Below are 14250 nucleotides of genomic sequence, written 5' to 3' on the forward strand. Positions count from 1 at the left end.
AACATCTTGAAGAAATTGCCAAGGATTATAGTGAGAAAGAATGTGAAAGAAATGTGAACACAGACTAGGGGTTCTAGATGGCTGTGTGGACTGGGGGCTGGTTGGAGAGTTGGGGGAGCTGTTCTGCCTGGTAGCATCATGAAGCAGGAAGAAGGTCAGGTACTCATGTCTGCCCTTTTCTCTGCATTTGTCTATATTGAAGACAAGGGTCTCCTTGTCCAGTTTTTTGGCTTGTCTCATAGGTCATAAAGAGTCCCTGTTTATTTATTTGAGACAGGATCTTGGTCAGTTGTCTATGTGGGCCTCAACTCACAATCCTCTTGCCTCAACCTTCCAAGTAGCTGGGATTACAGTCCCTCTTTTGTTTCCATAAAAGGCATTCTAAGTTCTAGTAGAAAGACTTACTGAAATATTGAGGAATTGGAATATCTTCAGCAGTGGAGCAGTTTAAACTATTTTTAAAATGTGCAGTCAGTATGTAAAAGTATATTTTCATATGATGTTTTGTTGAGAAGCCTATGTCACCCTGAGGACAACTGCCCAGGAACAGTTTGAGATGAACTGTGGAGGTGAGGACCTTGGCCCCCTGGAGTGTTCCGGTGTTTTTCAGGGTGGGGCTCAGCTCTGCAATTGTCACCACATGCCTGTGCTATGAGGCATTCAGCCAGCCAGGAGGGTCTTTTACATGCTGCTGCCTCCCAGGCTGGTATTCCACAAGGTGAGCTAGGAATGTACTTGTGATATTAGACAGGAGCCAGGGTCTCTATGACTCTGCCTTCCAGTACCCCAGCCTGGATAAAGTGGGCCATTGTTTTTGTACTGGCTGCCACTGGGGCTCTGGGAATAGGATCATGAGATCAAACTGGGCAATGTGGTGGCAGGATACCCTGTGGCTCCCATTTTACCTTCTTCTCCCCTTCCTCCACCCACAGCACAACAAAAGGAGACTTAGTTTGCTATTATGGAAACCGGGGGAAGCCTGAGCCCATTGTCCTGACACCAGGTGAGTCTGTACTGGGAGCCTGACAGAGTAGGGGGCTGCTCTTAATGCAGGGGACACCCTGTACTTTTCAGAGACCAAACTCCTTTTGCAGTACTCTCCTGGGACTTTTTGACCATTTGATGCCTAATGGTCTGTACAAGATTGTGGCCCATATCTGCCACAAGAGAGCCCTGTACCCTCCCTGCCACCTTCCATGGACTTTTCCTACAGAGTAAGACTGCACTTGCTCTGCACTTCCCACCTTAGCCCCAAAACCCAGCTAGTGACCCCCAACCCCATCTCACAGCCCCATCACCAGCCCCACCTCATAGCCCCATCTTTGTCTCAGATCCTTTGGGCTGTCCCACCCAGGCTCCTCCCTGGGACCTCTTCCCTGATGCACAAACACCACACTCCAACTTCTCACAAATACATATCTCCTGCATCTGGCCCCATACCTGGCCCATGTCCTTGGAGACTTGTCTCTCTCATCATCTGCCTGCCCCACCCCTGTACCCCACAGCACACTCGACCTAGATAACCCCTCACCCTCTAGCTACATCTTTGCCTAGGCTGGGCCTTCTGCTGCTATACTCTTCTGTTCCTTTCCTCTTTATATTATGATTTCCTGGAAGTCTCCTTTTTCAGCACCCCTCCCCATAATTTGGGCAGAGAGTGTTACATTGCCTTCCCTGCTATAAACCACTTTGGGAAGAAGGAGGTCTGGGTCTTCAGGTCTGGAAAGTAGCACAAATGGGGTCTAGCACAGTATACCAGGTGAACAAAACTACTGGGACCAGAACCCAGGCTTTAGACCTGCTTCCTCCCTCCCCGGCTTGCTGCTTGAGGCCTGTTCTCATTCATGATATCTTGGGACTGTAGACCTCAGACACCTACTCTGGTCCCTGTATCTGAGCTGTTAGCCCATATCTGATGACCTAGCCCATGGATAGAGTGTCAACATTCTTGGCATCACCCTCATCCCTGCCTCTATATGGCAGTGCTCTTTTGTAGCACAGTTTCTGTGTTCCCCAGGTCCCAGGGATTTTCTTTGCAGTTGACACAAGTCACTAAGTGAGGTTGTAGGACACAAGTCATCCATTCCCACTGGGGGTTAATGGTGCACATGCCCACTGGCACCCATTCCTCAGGTGGGGCTCTGTGCCAGCCACAGGTGCTCTGGAGCCACAGCAGGACCCCAGCTGCTCTCTGTGATGCTAGTTTTTCCTTTTCTCACCTTAGAGCCATGGGGACCCAGAGTGGGCCCAGCCAAGCTCCCAAGAGCTGGGTGATGCCTAACCAGCAGCAAGGAACAGGGACATAGTGCTCAGGGATCCTGGGTTTGGGAAGAATCATTCTGGCTCATCTTGTAACTGTTCTCACCATTCTGTTTGCCTCAGTGTCTCCCATCAGTTCAACCTTTTTGGGATTTGGGTATGTGGTGAGGTAGGTTTGTACCCTGGAGTCAGTCTCTCCTTCCACATTTTGTTGAGGCTGCCCTGAGCCAGTGATTTCCTAGCAGAGAATTGGAAACCAAAACCCCAAAGGATGGAAATAGCTTCACTTCTCTTTTTAAAAACATTGGCCCAGAGACCTTTGGGGAAGCATCTAGAAGCTTTTTCTTCTCAGCATGAGACCCCCTGACTGGAGACACTTGTTTTCTGCTAAGTCATTTTTGATAGAAATTCTTCATCTATATCCTATTTTTATCCCTGAGTCTGCCCCCATCTGATCTGTGTTCTTCCTTTACGTTTTTTAGGAATTGAACCAGGCACCTCATACCTGCTAAGTACACATTCTTCCTACTGAACTATACCCCCAGCTACTGCTTTTCCTTTTTTTTTTTTAAACAGGCAAAGTACAGACTTATCGAAGGTGAAAGTGGAAATAGCATTCCGTAAGGTGGAAAGTAAAGGTGAAAGTAGCACTTTGTAAGGTGGAGTGGAGTGGGCTGAGTAAGAGAGAGGCTCATGGCCCAGCTATCATTTTTTACAATAACAGTTTTACTGAGATATGGCTCACATGCTGTACAGTTCACCCATTGAAAGTGTATCATATTCAAAGCATTTTAGTATATGCACAAGATTATGCAACTATCACCACTAATTCCAGAAAATTTTCATCATCTCTCAAAGAAGTCTCACATCCATTTGCACATATCTTCCTTCCCCCTTGTTCCCCAGCCTCTGGCAACCTTTATTTTATTTATTTTTCTTTTTGGTACTAGAGATTGAACCCAGGGGGACTCTATCACAGAACTATAACCTCAGCCCATTTTATGTTTTGAGATAGGATCTTACTAAGTTGCCCAGATTGGCCTCAGACTTGAGATCCTCTTTCTTCAGTCTCCTGAGTCACTGGGATTACCGTTGTGGGCTACCATGTCTGCCCCCTGGCAACTTTTAATTTGCTATCTCTATGGCTTGCTCATTCTGGACGTTTCATACGGATGGAATCATGTACTGTGTGGTCTTGGGGACTGACTTCTGACTTCTTTCGCTTATCTTAATGTTTTCAAGATTCATCTTGTAGCCTGAAGCAGCTTGTTGATTCTTTTTAAGGCTGAGTAGTACTGTATGGATATATATTTTGTTTCTCTACCCATTAATGAATACTTTTGGCTATTGTGACTAATGCTGCTATGAACATTTGTTTAAAGTTTTTGTGTGGACATGTTTTTACCTCTCTTGGGGTGAACAGTACAGACACACATACATATACCTAGGAGTGGAATGGCTGGATCATGTGGTAACTTTGTTAGCTTTTCGAGGAACTTCTAAAATGTTTTACAAAGCATCTGTACCATTTTACATTTCTTTTTTTTTTAAATTTTTTAAGTTGTAGATGGACACAATACCTTTATTTTATTTATTTTTGTGTAATGCTGAGACTTAGAACCCAGTGGTCACACATGATAGGCAAGCACTCTACCACTGACTTATAACCACAGCCCCCCATTTTACATTTTACATTTCTAACAGCAATGTAAAAGGGTTTCAGTTTCTCTGAATCCTCACCAATACTTGTTATTGTCTTCTTTTTTTTTTTTTTTTTGCAGTGGAGAGGTGTGGATGCTGGGATTGAATCTAGGCCTGGTGCTTGCTAAGCACATGTACCAGTGAGCTGCATTCCCCAGCCTTCCTTCTTTGTGTGTGTGTGTGTGTATGTGTGTGTGTGTGTGTGTGTGGTGTTGGGGATTGAACCCAGGGCTTAAACACATTAGGCAAGAGCTCTACTACTGAGTCATATCCCAGCTCTGGACTCTGTCTTTTTGATTATAGTTGTCCTAGCGGGTATGAAGTGGCATCTCATTGTGGTTTTTATTATATTTGTCTGGTGGTTATTGCTGTTGAGCATATTTTCATGTACTTTTTGGTCACTTTTTCTGCAGAGAAATGTTTATTCGGGTCTTTGCTCATTTTAAAATTTGGTTCTCTGCCTGGTGCAGTAGTGCATGCCTGTAACTCAGAAGGCTGAGACAGGAGGATCCCAAGTTCAAAGCCCAGCAACTTATTGAGGCCATAATCAACCTAGTGAGACCCTGTCTCAAAAAAATAAAAAAGGACTGAGGATGTGGCTCAGTGGTTAAGTGCCTCTGGGTTCAATCCCCTGATGAATGAATGAATGAATGAATGAATGAATAAATAAATAAATAAATAAATAGGTAATAAATAGGTTTTCTCTTTGAGTTTTAGGATTTCTTTATTCTAACAATGTGACAAGTCTCTTAGATATTTGATTTGCAAAAATTCTTTCCCATTTCATGGATTTTTTTTTTTTTTTTTTTTTTTTTTACTTTCTTGATATCTTTTGAAGCACAAAGCTTTAAGTTTGGATGAAGCCCCAACTATCTATTTTTTTCTTCTAAGGGTTCACAGTTTTAGCTCTTTCATTAGGTCTTTGGTCCAATTTGAGTTAGTTTTTCTGTATGGTGTGAAGTAAGATCAAACTCCAGTCTTTGCCTGTGGCTACCTAATTTCTTAGCTCCGATTATTAAATTGCCTTCCCAGTTGCTCCTGAAGGAAAAAACACAGTGACATCAGGGACTGGCAACTTGACTGTGGGGGCTCCAGCAGAGCTAGGGCAATCTTCCCGGACTTTACTGGAACTGGAGCTGCTTCAGACTCTGCTTCATTGGTGTCTTATCCAGGATGCAGAGCTGTGTGCTCCCTGGCCACCTGGACCTCTGGAGAAGAGGCTCTGAGGGGCTTCTCTCCCTCAAGTATGTGTCCCTCACTTTAGTGACATGAGAAACCCTTTCCCTTTTGGTCACGCCTTCTATCACCACTTTAGAACTTCCTTGTTCTGAGAAACTATAACTCAGAGTCCTTGTACTGAGTCTACCTGCTCCCTTAGCTAGGAACCTAGCCAGTATACAGAGGGGGGTCAGGCTCTACCCAGGCTCTCCATGTACCCACTGGCTGGAGCTGTCTTTGTGCCCACTGTCTAGGATTTCCTAACTGTTACATGAGTCAGGACCTATCATGATGGGTGACCTCCTGCCCTTGGGTTGCTGGTTGTCCCACCCTTGATTTTGGCAGGTAACCCTTATATCGTAGCTTATAAATGGATGCCCATTAGAGTTCAGGTTTTTTATTCCATGTTAGTCTGTCCATCTAGTCCCCTAGGCATTTGTACTTTGTGAACTCTTGAGGTTGCCACCTGCCTCTGCCCTGCCTTGAGTTCTGTACCCCTTGCTACAGATGAATCAGGTATAGAGAGAGTATGAGAGAGTGTGTCAAGTGTGGGGGCTGCTTGGATGCAATCTGATTTGGTTTTGCTGTCACCTGCTATACCCCTGTCATCTTTTTTTTTTTTGGTACCAGGGATTGAACCCAGGGGTGCTTAACCACTGAGCCATATCCCCAGCCCTTTTTATATTTTATTTTGAGATAAGGTCTTGCTAAGTTGCTTAGGACCTTGAAAAGTTGCTGAGGCTGGCCTTGAACTTGGGATCCTGCTGCCTCAACCACCTGAGTGATTGGGATTACAGGCATGTGCCATCACACCTGGCTACCCCTGACAATTTTTTTTTTGTGTGTGTGTGTGCCAGGGATTGAACCCAGGGGTGCTTAACCACTGAGCCACATCCTCAGCCCTTTTTATATTTTATTTAAAATTTTTTTTTCTTTGTAGTCGAGATGGACAGCATGCTTGTATTTTATTTGCTTATTTTTGTATGGGGTGCTAAGGATTGAATCCAGTGCCTCACACGTGATAGGCAAGCCCTCTGCCACTGAGCCCCAGCCCCAGCCCCCACCCCTGACATTTTATGTTGGGTGAACCAGTAGGTGTTAGAAGCTTACTTTGAAATCACATAGTTGGACCTCTGCATGGCTAAACTGGCCTCCTCCCTGCAGGGACCTATGGGCTGAGCAATGCGCTGCTGGAGACACCCTGGAGGAAGCTATGCTTTGGCAAACAGCTCTTCCTGGAGGTTGTGGAGCAGAGCCATGTGCTCCCCAAGGATACTCTTGTTACCCAGCTCCTGGATGTGCTCAACAATGAGGAGGCGTAAGTGGGCAGACCCTTCTGGGGTGGCCACTCAGGTTTGAGGCAGAGAGGAAGGCAGACTGTGCTACCCTAGAGGCCTATGAAAGTAACCAGGGCTATCTTCTCAGATTCAAGGAGCCTGACAAATAAACTGTCCTTGACCCTGTGCTACTCTCCACCTGCTCCCCTTGATTTCTAGTAAGGGCGTTTGATGATGAGAGATGGGGCAGCCAGGATCCTGTTTGCTGGGAGGCTCAGTGCTCACAGAGATCTGATACATGCTGGCCTGAGGCCAGAACTGCTAGGGGTTCTCTTCTGTGTGAGAAGGGATAGTGGGAGATTCTGGAACGTTCCAGATATTCAAGTCCTGAGAGGAAGAGCCACAGAATGGAGCAGTGAGAGTCAGCAGGTCTGGGATTAGACAGAACTTCCCACATGCTGTCCCCTAGTGACTTTAGGGTTGAACATTGGGCACAGACACACCTGTTCCTGGGGGTAGGGGAGCCCCCTCCCCAGCCCTCTTTCTTGCCCATAGGCCTCTGCACAAGGCACCCTCAGATAGGGGCACCTAGGTCTTAGCTGTCCCAGCCAGGGATCCTGGTGCTCATCAACCTGGCTTTTGTCCCACAAGTGGTCCCATCTGTCCCTCCCCCATACCTACCCATGCTATTTTCCTGCCCAGACAACCAAGCATCCTCCCCCACCCTGTGGGTAACACTTCCTCCAGTGGACCCTCAAAGGAAACCTCACAGCCTGTGTCCTGCTCTTTTCTCTCTGTCCTCTCACAGTTGCCTCCAGGCCTCTGAGCCAGGATTACCCTTCAGCCTCAGAATCACCACACCCTTGGGGGAGCTGTGCTGGCCCAGCCCTCTGCTCAGCTCTAAGTCTACATAGTCCTCAGTCAGTGTGTTATCCTGGGCAGAGCCATGATTAGGCCCTGGCTGCCCTTATTGATAACTATGGCAGTGGTGCCCGTTGTGGTGGCTGGCAAGTCTCAGTGCTGAAGTGGACACTTGTCATATGAACAGATGCCCACAGGGCTCTTCTAGGTGCAGTAAGAGAATATACATGCTATCTGGCTGCCTGGGCTCAGTGATGGAGTCATAAATAGATGGGTAGACAGAGATGTGAGGCATTGTGTGTGAAAGAGAATAAACCAACACTTCCCAGTTGCTTCCCAAGACCAGAGAGCTCATTAGGAACCTCAAGGCTATAAGCATATTAGGCAAGTCTACCTGGCTACACAGGGTTGTAGACAGGCAGCAGAGGGAATGATGGTCTTTTTTTCTCTCTGTCTTCCAGACAGCTGCCAGACCCAGCTATTGAAGACCAGGGCCGGGAGTATGTGCAGCCTATACTGAGCAAGTATGCAGCTGTGTGTGTGCGCGGCCCCAACTATGGTACCAGGTATGGAGGGGCTGGAGGCGCTGGCTGTGTCACCTTCCTGCCCTACTCTCCAACATCCCAGGCTGGAGTGGGAACAAAGAAACTGAGCTTCCCTATGTTCCATAGCTAGTCAGGACCTGGCTATTTCCCTAACTGAGTAGATTCCAAAGCCTTTGCCCTGTCTAGACTAAGGGCTACAGAGACAAGCAACTCCCCAGTTAAGGGCTTGCATAAATAAGCATCAATTCCTAGGGGCTCTGTAGATCAGGGCTTGAGGTCCCCGAGGTTTCAGTTGTTTCTAGATGGAGCCCTTGGACTGCCCTCTTATGGTGAGGCATCAGTATACAACTGCCAGGGAGCCAGGGATGAGATTAGGGATGCTGCTCCTGTCTGCAAATTCTGGTGGGCAAATGCCCTGGTACCGATACTCCAGGGACCCTCAGTTACATATCTGGAAGGTGGCTGCAGGCTGGTCATTCCTGTATGTGTGTGTGTTTGTACAGACTCTTTCTCTAGGAGACAGGCACTTACAACATGAGGACCCACTGTGGGAAGGGTTAGGCAAGAGGGGAGGAGGGTGCACTGAGTATTTGAGGTAGCCAGCAGAGTTATGGATGGCCTGAATGGTGAGAGAATAAGGGGACAGAGAAAGTGTTCAGGTGGGCAAGTCCTGGGTCCCGAGTGGTTGAGAGTTTGATTTCTTAGAAGAACTGAGTATGGCCAAGTGTCTGGGATCCTGGGGCACTGAGTGTGGAAATGCATGGTCAGCCCATGTGAAGGTGTTGGGCAGGCAGGTGGGGCTCTTCCTGCAGAGGGAAGGCAGGGCAGGCTGGGGATGTTGCAGAGTAGAGGTAATAGGACTCACCCGGTGTGGACATGCAGGGCTGGTCAGGAAGCCCCGATGCCCCTGACAAGCCCTTCCACGTCCTTAAGACTGAGGTTTCTACTCATTTGTGACCTACTGCAAAGCTGGAGCCAGGTGCCCAGTACAGACCCTACACCTGGTGAATCTTCTCTTTCCTGCCTCAAGTCTGGCACAAGCTGTGGAGGACTAGGGGCAAGGGATACAGGGTGAACACTGTCTTTCAGAACCAACACCATCATCCTTGTGGACGCAGATGGTCATGTGACCTTCACGGAGCGCAGCATGCTGAACAAGGACCCCTCCTGCTGGGAGACCAACACCTATGAATTCATGTTACAGAGCTAATCCCCCACTCCTGGGCATGGTCAGCAGGCTCTTGGGAGGCCCTGTCTCAAGGGCCAGTGTGGACAGGAACCTGCCACGGCCACACTGCACTACTGATGACTTGACTAACATCCTCCAGGACCTGAGCCTTCTGATTTGTTTATTATCCATCCATGTCTTGTACCCAGCTCAGGGTCTGCCTTTATGCCAATGCGGAGTTACAGAGTCTAATGTCAGGTCTGGGACAGAACCAGGTGTGCCCTATGTGTGTGAATGCATGTGGGCCTATCTTGTCCACATGTGGAGGCACACACACACATTTAGGACACATGCTCATACATATACACACCCACATGTGCACAGACGCATATAAGCACACAAAGTTGCACTAGTGTATACATATTTGAACACTTGCTCAGGAGTGTACACACACATGTGCATGCCAACCAGGCAGAGGAGAACTTCTTACCTTACATACACTTGTAGTCAGTGGCTCTTTGCTCTGGTCAAATGACAGGAGTAGACTTTTATTTAAATGGTGCCTTAAGTGATGTTTAAGTGGTGCATAGGACACCACTGTGCTTTACTTCCTGACAACCATACCTGCTCCTGAGAGGATATGGGCCATATTTGGAACCACACACGGAGAGGACCAGAGAAAAACTCACTTTTACAATAGAAGCTTAGCCTCATTAGAGATCCAATGGTCCTGTGTATGCCAGAGTCCCATGTGCATTGGATAGTCTTGAATCGAGGAGGTGGCCTCATGTATGCTGGGTGTTTTTTTTTGCACCAGGGGTCCTCCTGAATGGTCAGTTCCATGCTGGAGGATGGTTGTGTGTGTACCAGGGGCTCTTAGGCCTCTGCTTACCCAAGTGGGCATTATGGGTTCTGGGTAGGCCCATCTCAGCAAGTGGACTTAGCTACCCCTTGCTGTCTCCCTTCTTGGTATGTCAAACTTCATAGGACTCTGAACTTGAATGTGAGCTGTTGATAATAAAACTTTAAGCTGTGGTGAGTAAATGGGTTTCAAGGTCCTTCCTTTGTGTGATGGTTATGACAGGAACTCCTGTGGTGGCGCAGATGCCCATATGAGGCTCTTTCTGCCTCCTTTTGTCACAGCCTCCTGAGTACCATGATGGAAGCCTCTGGGTCAGGCTATCTGTGGGCAGAGTCCAGGGTGCAAGAGAACCATTTATATGGGACCCAGGTGTTGATTAGTGGGTGAGCCCACCCACCACCAGAGATTCGTTAGGAGGAGTCCCTAGAGAGAGAGGCATGGGATGGTGGAAAAGGGTAGAATCAAGGGCTAGAAGACAAATAGAGTTACCCTCAGCCCTGGCACTGGGGAGCTGAAGTCCTTAGCACTGACAAGCACAAGTCCCACATATCCATTGCTTAGCTCCATGCTTCCTTTTGCCTTTGGAGCTGACCCCTGAGCAATGAGTAGAGAGTGGATGTGGACCTGCACTGGATATCCCAGCCTAGGTATGACAGTTTGCTAGTCCATCTGGGAATGAGTAGAGGTCTGACTTCCCTCTTCCTGTCCCTCCACTCCCCTGGGGTCTGAGGGCCTCCATGCTTTACCTTAAACTCAGAAGAAAAGTGGTTAAGCCAGGCCAGGCTTGAAAGGGACTTCCAGTGGTGATAAAACCCATGTCTAGGCCAAAGGTCTCAAGATCCACATGTGTTTGGCAGTCAGAATGACAGGTTTCCAGCCACTTCCACTGCCAACATTCTCCATGTGCCTCAGTGGGTTGCCCCATGTCTTGTACCCATGTTCCATGCCAGCACGCACCCCAGCCAGGCACACTGCTTTCATGCAGAGCCTCCTCAGATATTCATCTCTGCCCTAGAGACTGGGTCTGCCCAGGGAAAGCTTTTTAAGCCCTTGTCATGAACCCCTCTGCCCCCCCACCCCTTCCTTACAGCCTAACCAGGGCTCCCCAATAGCCTCCACCTCCTGAGGTGGTGCTGGGTGCATCACCTTCTTGCCCTATTCTCTTGAAGCAGCCCAAGATGTAGATTCTATTGTTATGGATTGAGTTCTGTCCACCCCACACCCCCAAGTTGGAGTCCTAACTTCACCACCTCAGAATGTGACTATTTGGAGACAAGGTCTTTCCAGATGTAATCAAGATAAAATTAGGCTAAGCCCTAATCCAATGTGACTCTTGGCCTTATCTGAAATGAAGCTTGGATTTAGGATTGCAGATAGGGAGAACAGTGCATGAAGTTCTATTGTATCAGAATAAGCCAGGAGTGTACCAGAAGCTGGGAGAGAGACTGGATGATAGTTTCCCTAGAGTGTTCAGAAAGAGCATGGATCTGCTGCCCCTTGATCTCAAACTTCCAACCTCCAGAGCTGTGAGACAACAGATTATTACTTAAGCCACTCTATTTGTCATATTTTGTTATGTCAGCCCTAGCAGACTAAAACAACTGTGATCCTTACTACATAGGTGGAGAAATAGATTTGAGGAGACACCTTAATAGTCCTCCACTTCCCAGTGAGATGGGGAGGCAGAGCCATGAGGCCAGGACAAGGACTGGTGGCACCTCAGGGGGTACCTTCTCTGTCAGCCCACAGAGGTCTCACCACAATGTCTGGCACCCCTCCTATCTTCACTTTACATGTCCTTGACCCTTTCCAGTGCTCATAGTCACAATTCTTGCCTGAGGGTGTTTGCACTCACTCTCCCCTATGCCTGAAAAATTCCTCCTGTAGACATCCAAACCATGCTGTCCCTCACTTCCTATAGGTCTTTGCTAAAGTCTCTGGGGATGGGGGGAAGTACCTGTTTAAAGTTATTTGTATTTTTTTTTTTTTTTGGTACCTTAGGCCCTGGGGGTATAGCTCAGTGGTAGACTGTTTGCATTTCATGTGCAAGGTCCAGTCCCCAGCACTGCAAAAATAAATAAAGTTGCAGCTTTCCCTAGAGAGCATTACCTGGTGTATACATAATTAAAAAAAATTTTTTTAGTTGTAGATGGACACAATACCTTTAGTTTATTTATTTTTATGTAGTGCTGAGGATTGAACCCAGTGCCTCACACACTCTAGGCTAGCACTTTACCACTGAGCCACATCCCTGGCCCTATTTTATTTTAAAACAGGGTCTTGCTAAGTTGCTTAGGGCCTCGCAAATTTGCTGAGGCTGGCTTTGAACTTGAACTTGAAATCCTCCTGCTTCAGCCTCCTGAGTCACTGGGATTACACTTGGCAGCTTAACCTTTTTCATATAAAAATGATTTCAACTTAATAAAGCAACTAAAAAATAGAGCAAAGAATTCCATTATCTTTCACTTAGTTTCTCCAAATGTTAACAACACAGCTCCAAACTACAGTAAAATGATTATAACCAGAAAATTAACATTGATACTGTTAAAATATGATTCAGTAATACTAATTAAGGCATGGTAAGGAATACTTTATTCAGGACCATCACCATAGTTATAGGGACCACTAGTTATACCTCCGACTTACAATGGGAGGGGAGAGATTGGGTGCAGCTCTGAAAACAGCCTGGACAAGTGGGAATTTGTCTCTAAGGAGCAGGGTGGGGGTCAGTGGGTAGAAAATTGCTAAGAGAAAATAGAGGGGTATGGGGGGATTCCAGCAATCTAAGAGGGTTCTTGCTAAGGGCAGGCCAGGTGATCAGTCATCACCTGGGGGATGTTTGAAGATACTGTTCAGATACAAAAGTTGGGAGAGAGGGTTTTTGCCAAACTAACTTGGTGGAGTGCTTAGCTGAAACTGGAATTTATAAGGAAGAACACAAATGGTCTTAAAAGAAGGTTGGCCAAGCGAAGAATCTTTCAATAGAATAATATTAACTAATCAGTAGACTTTATTTGAATTTTACCATTCATCCCACTATGTCCATTTTCTAAGCCAGGATTCCATTTAGGGTCTAGATTTTACATTGCGCTTAGTTGTGTGTGTCTCTCTCTCTTTTTTTTTGGGGGGGGGGTTACCCAGGATTAACTCCGGTATTTGACCACTGAGTCACATTGCCAGCTCTATTTTGTATTTTATTTAGAGACAGGATCTCATTGAGTTGTTTAGTTTCTCCCTTTTGCTGAGGCTGGCTTTGAACTTGTCCTCCAGCCTCAACCTCCAGAGCTCCTGGGATTACAGGCCTGCAACATGGCGCCCAACAGTTGTCTCTTTTAATTGAAGATGACTCCTCTTTCTTGACACTTTTGAAAAGTGTTGGCTGGTAATTCTAATTTGGGATTTGTCTGATCTTCATTCATGTTTTGCTTTTGGGAAGAAATATCTACATGTGAACCTATCTCCTTTTCAGGAGACTCAATATATCTGTCCATTGATTAGTGCTCCCCCCTTCATTTCTGTTGAAAGTACAAGTAATATACAATGCAACACACATATTTAAAGTGTACAACTTACTAATGCTAAGTTTGGAGGTGCTGGTGACCTTGATGAATTGCTTAAGGTGACACCTTCTCAGATTTTCTTTCTCCCTGCAAAGCTACTATTTCCCCTTTGCAATTACTGAATATCTAGGGGAGGGAAATTTTGAAACTATGTTAAAAAACAAAACAAAACAAAAAACTGGGGGTTGTAGCTCTGTGTTCCAGCAGCAGGTTCAGCGCCGGAGAGGCTTTAGGGTCAGTCTTCAGCACCAAAAACACTAAAAACAAAACCTTGTGGCTGGACATACAGTTCAGTGGTAAAACACTTGCCTAGCAAACCGGAGGCATCATAAGAAGAGAACCTATTTCTCACTTTCGGCACGATATGTGTGTGTGTGTGTGTGTGTGTGTGTTTGGTACCATATTTTTAGCACCTGATTTTCGTATCCAGCAATTACAGAGGTGCTGCCAATGGCTGGCATCATCATCCCCTCTCTATATACGGACAGGAATGCTAATTCTAGGGAAAAGCTGTTCCTTCTCCATTTATTTCTATCCTTCCTTTTTTTAAGGTTCCAGATAATAGTATTAGCAAATGGAAAGCTGTCAGTTGAGCATACTTGATTTTTTTAGAAGTGACTGTTTGAACGACTAATGCTTTTAACTGGAGACTCTACTGTGCCTAAGTGTGCACGGCCTCTTCCACAGACTACAACGGAGGCGGCCCGTTTGCTCGGTTCCAGCTGGGCGTCTGTAACAATTCCCGCGCTCCTTTGCTCCCGGCATCCCCCTCTCTCGCGCTCCCGGCCCTCCCCGCGGC

The 14250-nt window shown here is 46.8% G+C and overlaps 1 protein-coding gene across 3 annotated transcripts in view; it reads left to right on the forward strand.

The window, feature by feature from the left end:
- The window catches only part of TANGO2 (transport and golgi organization 2 homolog), a 32872-nt gene extending 22799 nt beyond the window's left edge, over positions 1 to 10073 (forward strand). For 2 of the 3 annotated variants that reach the window (XM_079152190.1, XM_079152191.1), the window contains 4 exons: positions 933 to 1003; positions 6343 to 6496; positions 7778 to 7882; positions 8951 to 10073. In XM_079152190.1, coding sequence (XP_079008316.1) covers positions 933 to 1003; positions 6343 to 6496; positions 7778 to 7882; positions 8951 to 9071 — 451 coding nt within the window. In that variant the 3' untranslated portion in view covers positions 9072 to 10073. The remainder of the gene's footprint in view (positions 1 to 932; positions 1004 to 6342; positions 6497 to 7777; positions 7883 to 8950) is intronic. The other variant, XM_079152189.1, reaches the window with a different exon arrangement.
- Positions 10074 to 14250: the final 4177 nt, after the last annotated feature.

The sequence above is a fragment of the Sciurus vulgaris genome (genome assembly GCF_902686455.1).
Source record: "Sciurus vulgaris genome assembly, chromosome: 8".
Classification (NCBI taxonomy): Eukaryota; Metazoa; Chordata; class Mammalia; order Rodentia; family Sciuridae; genus Sciurus; species Sciurus vulgaris.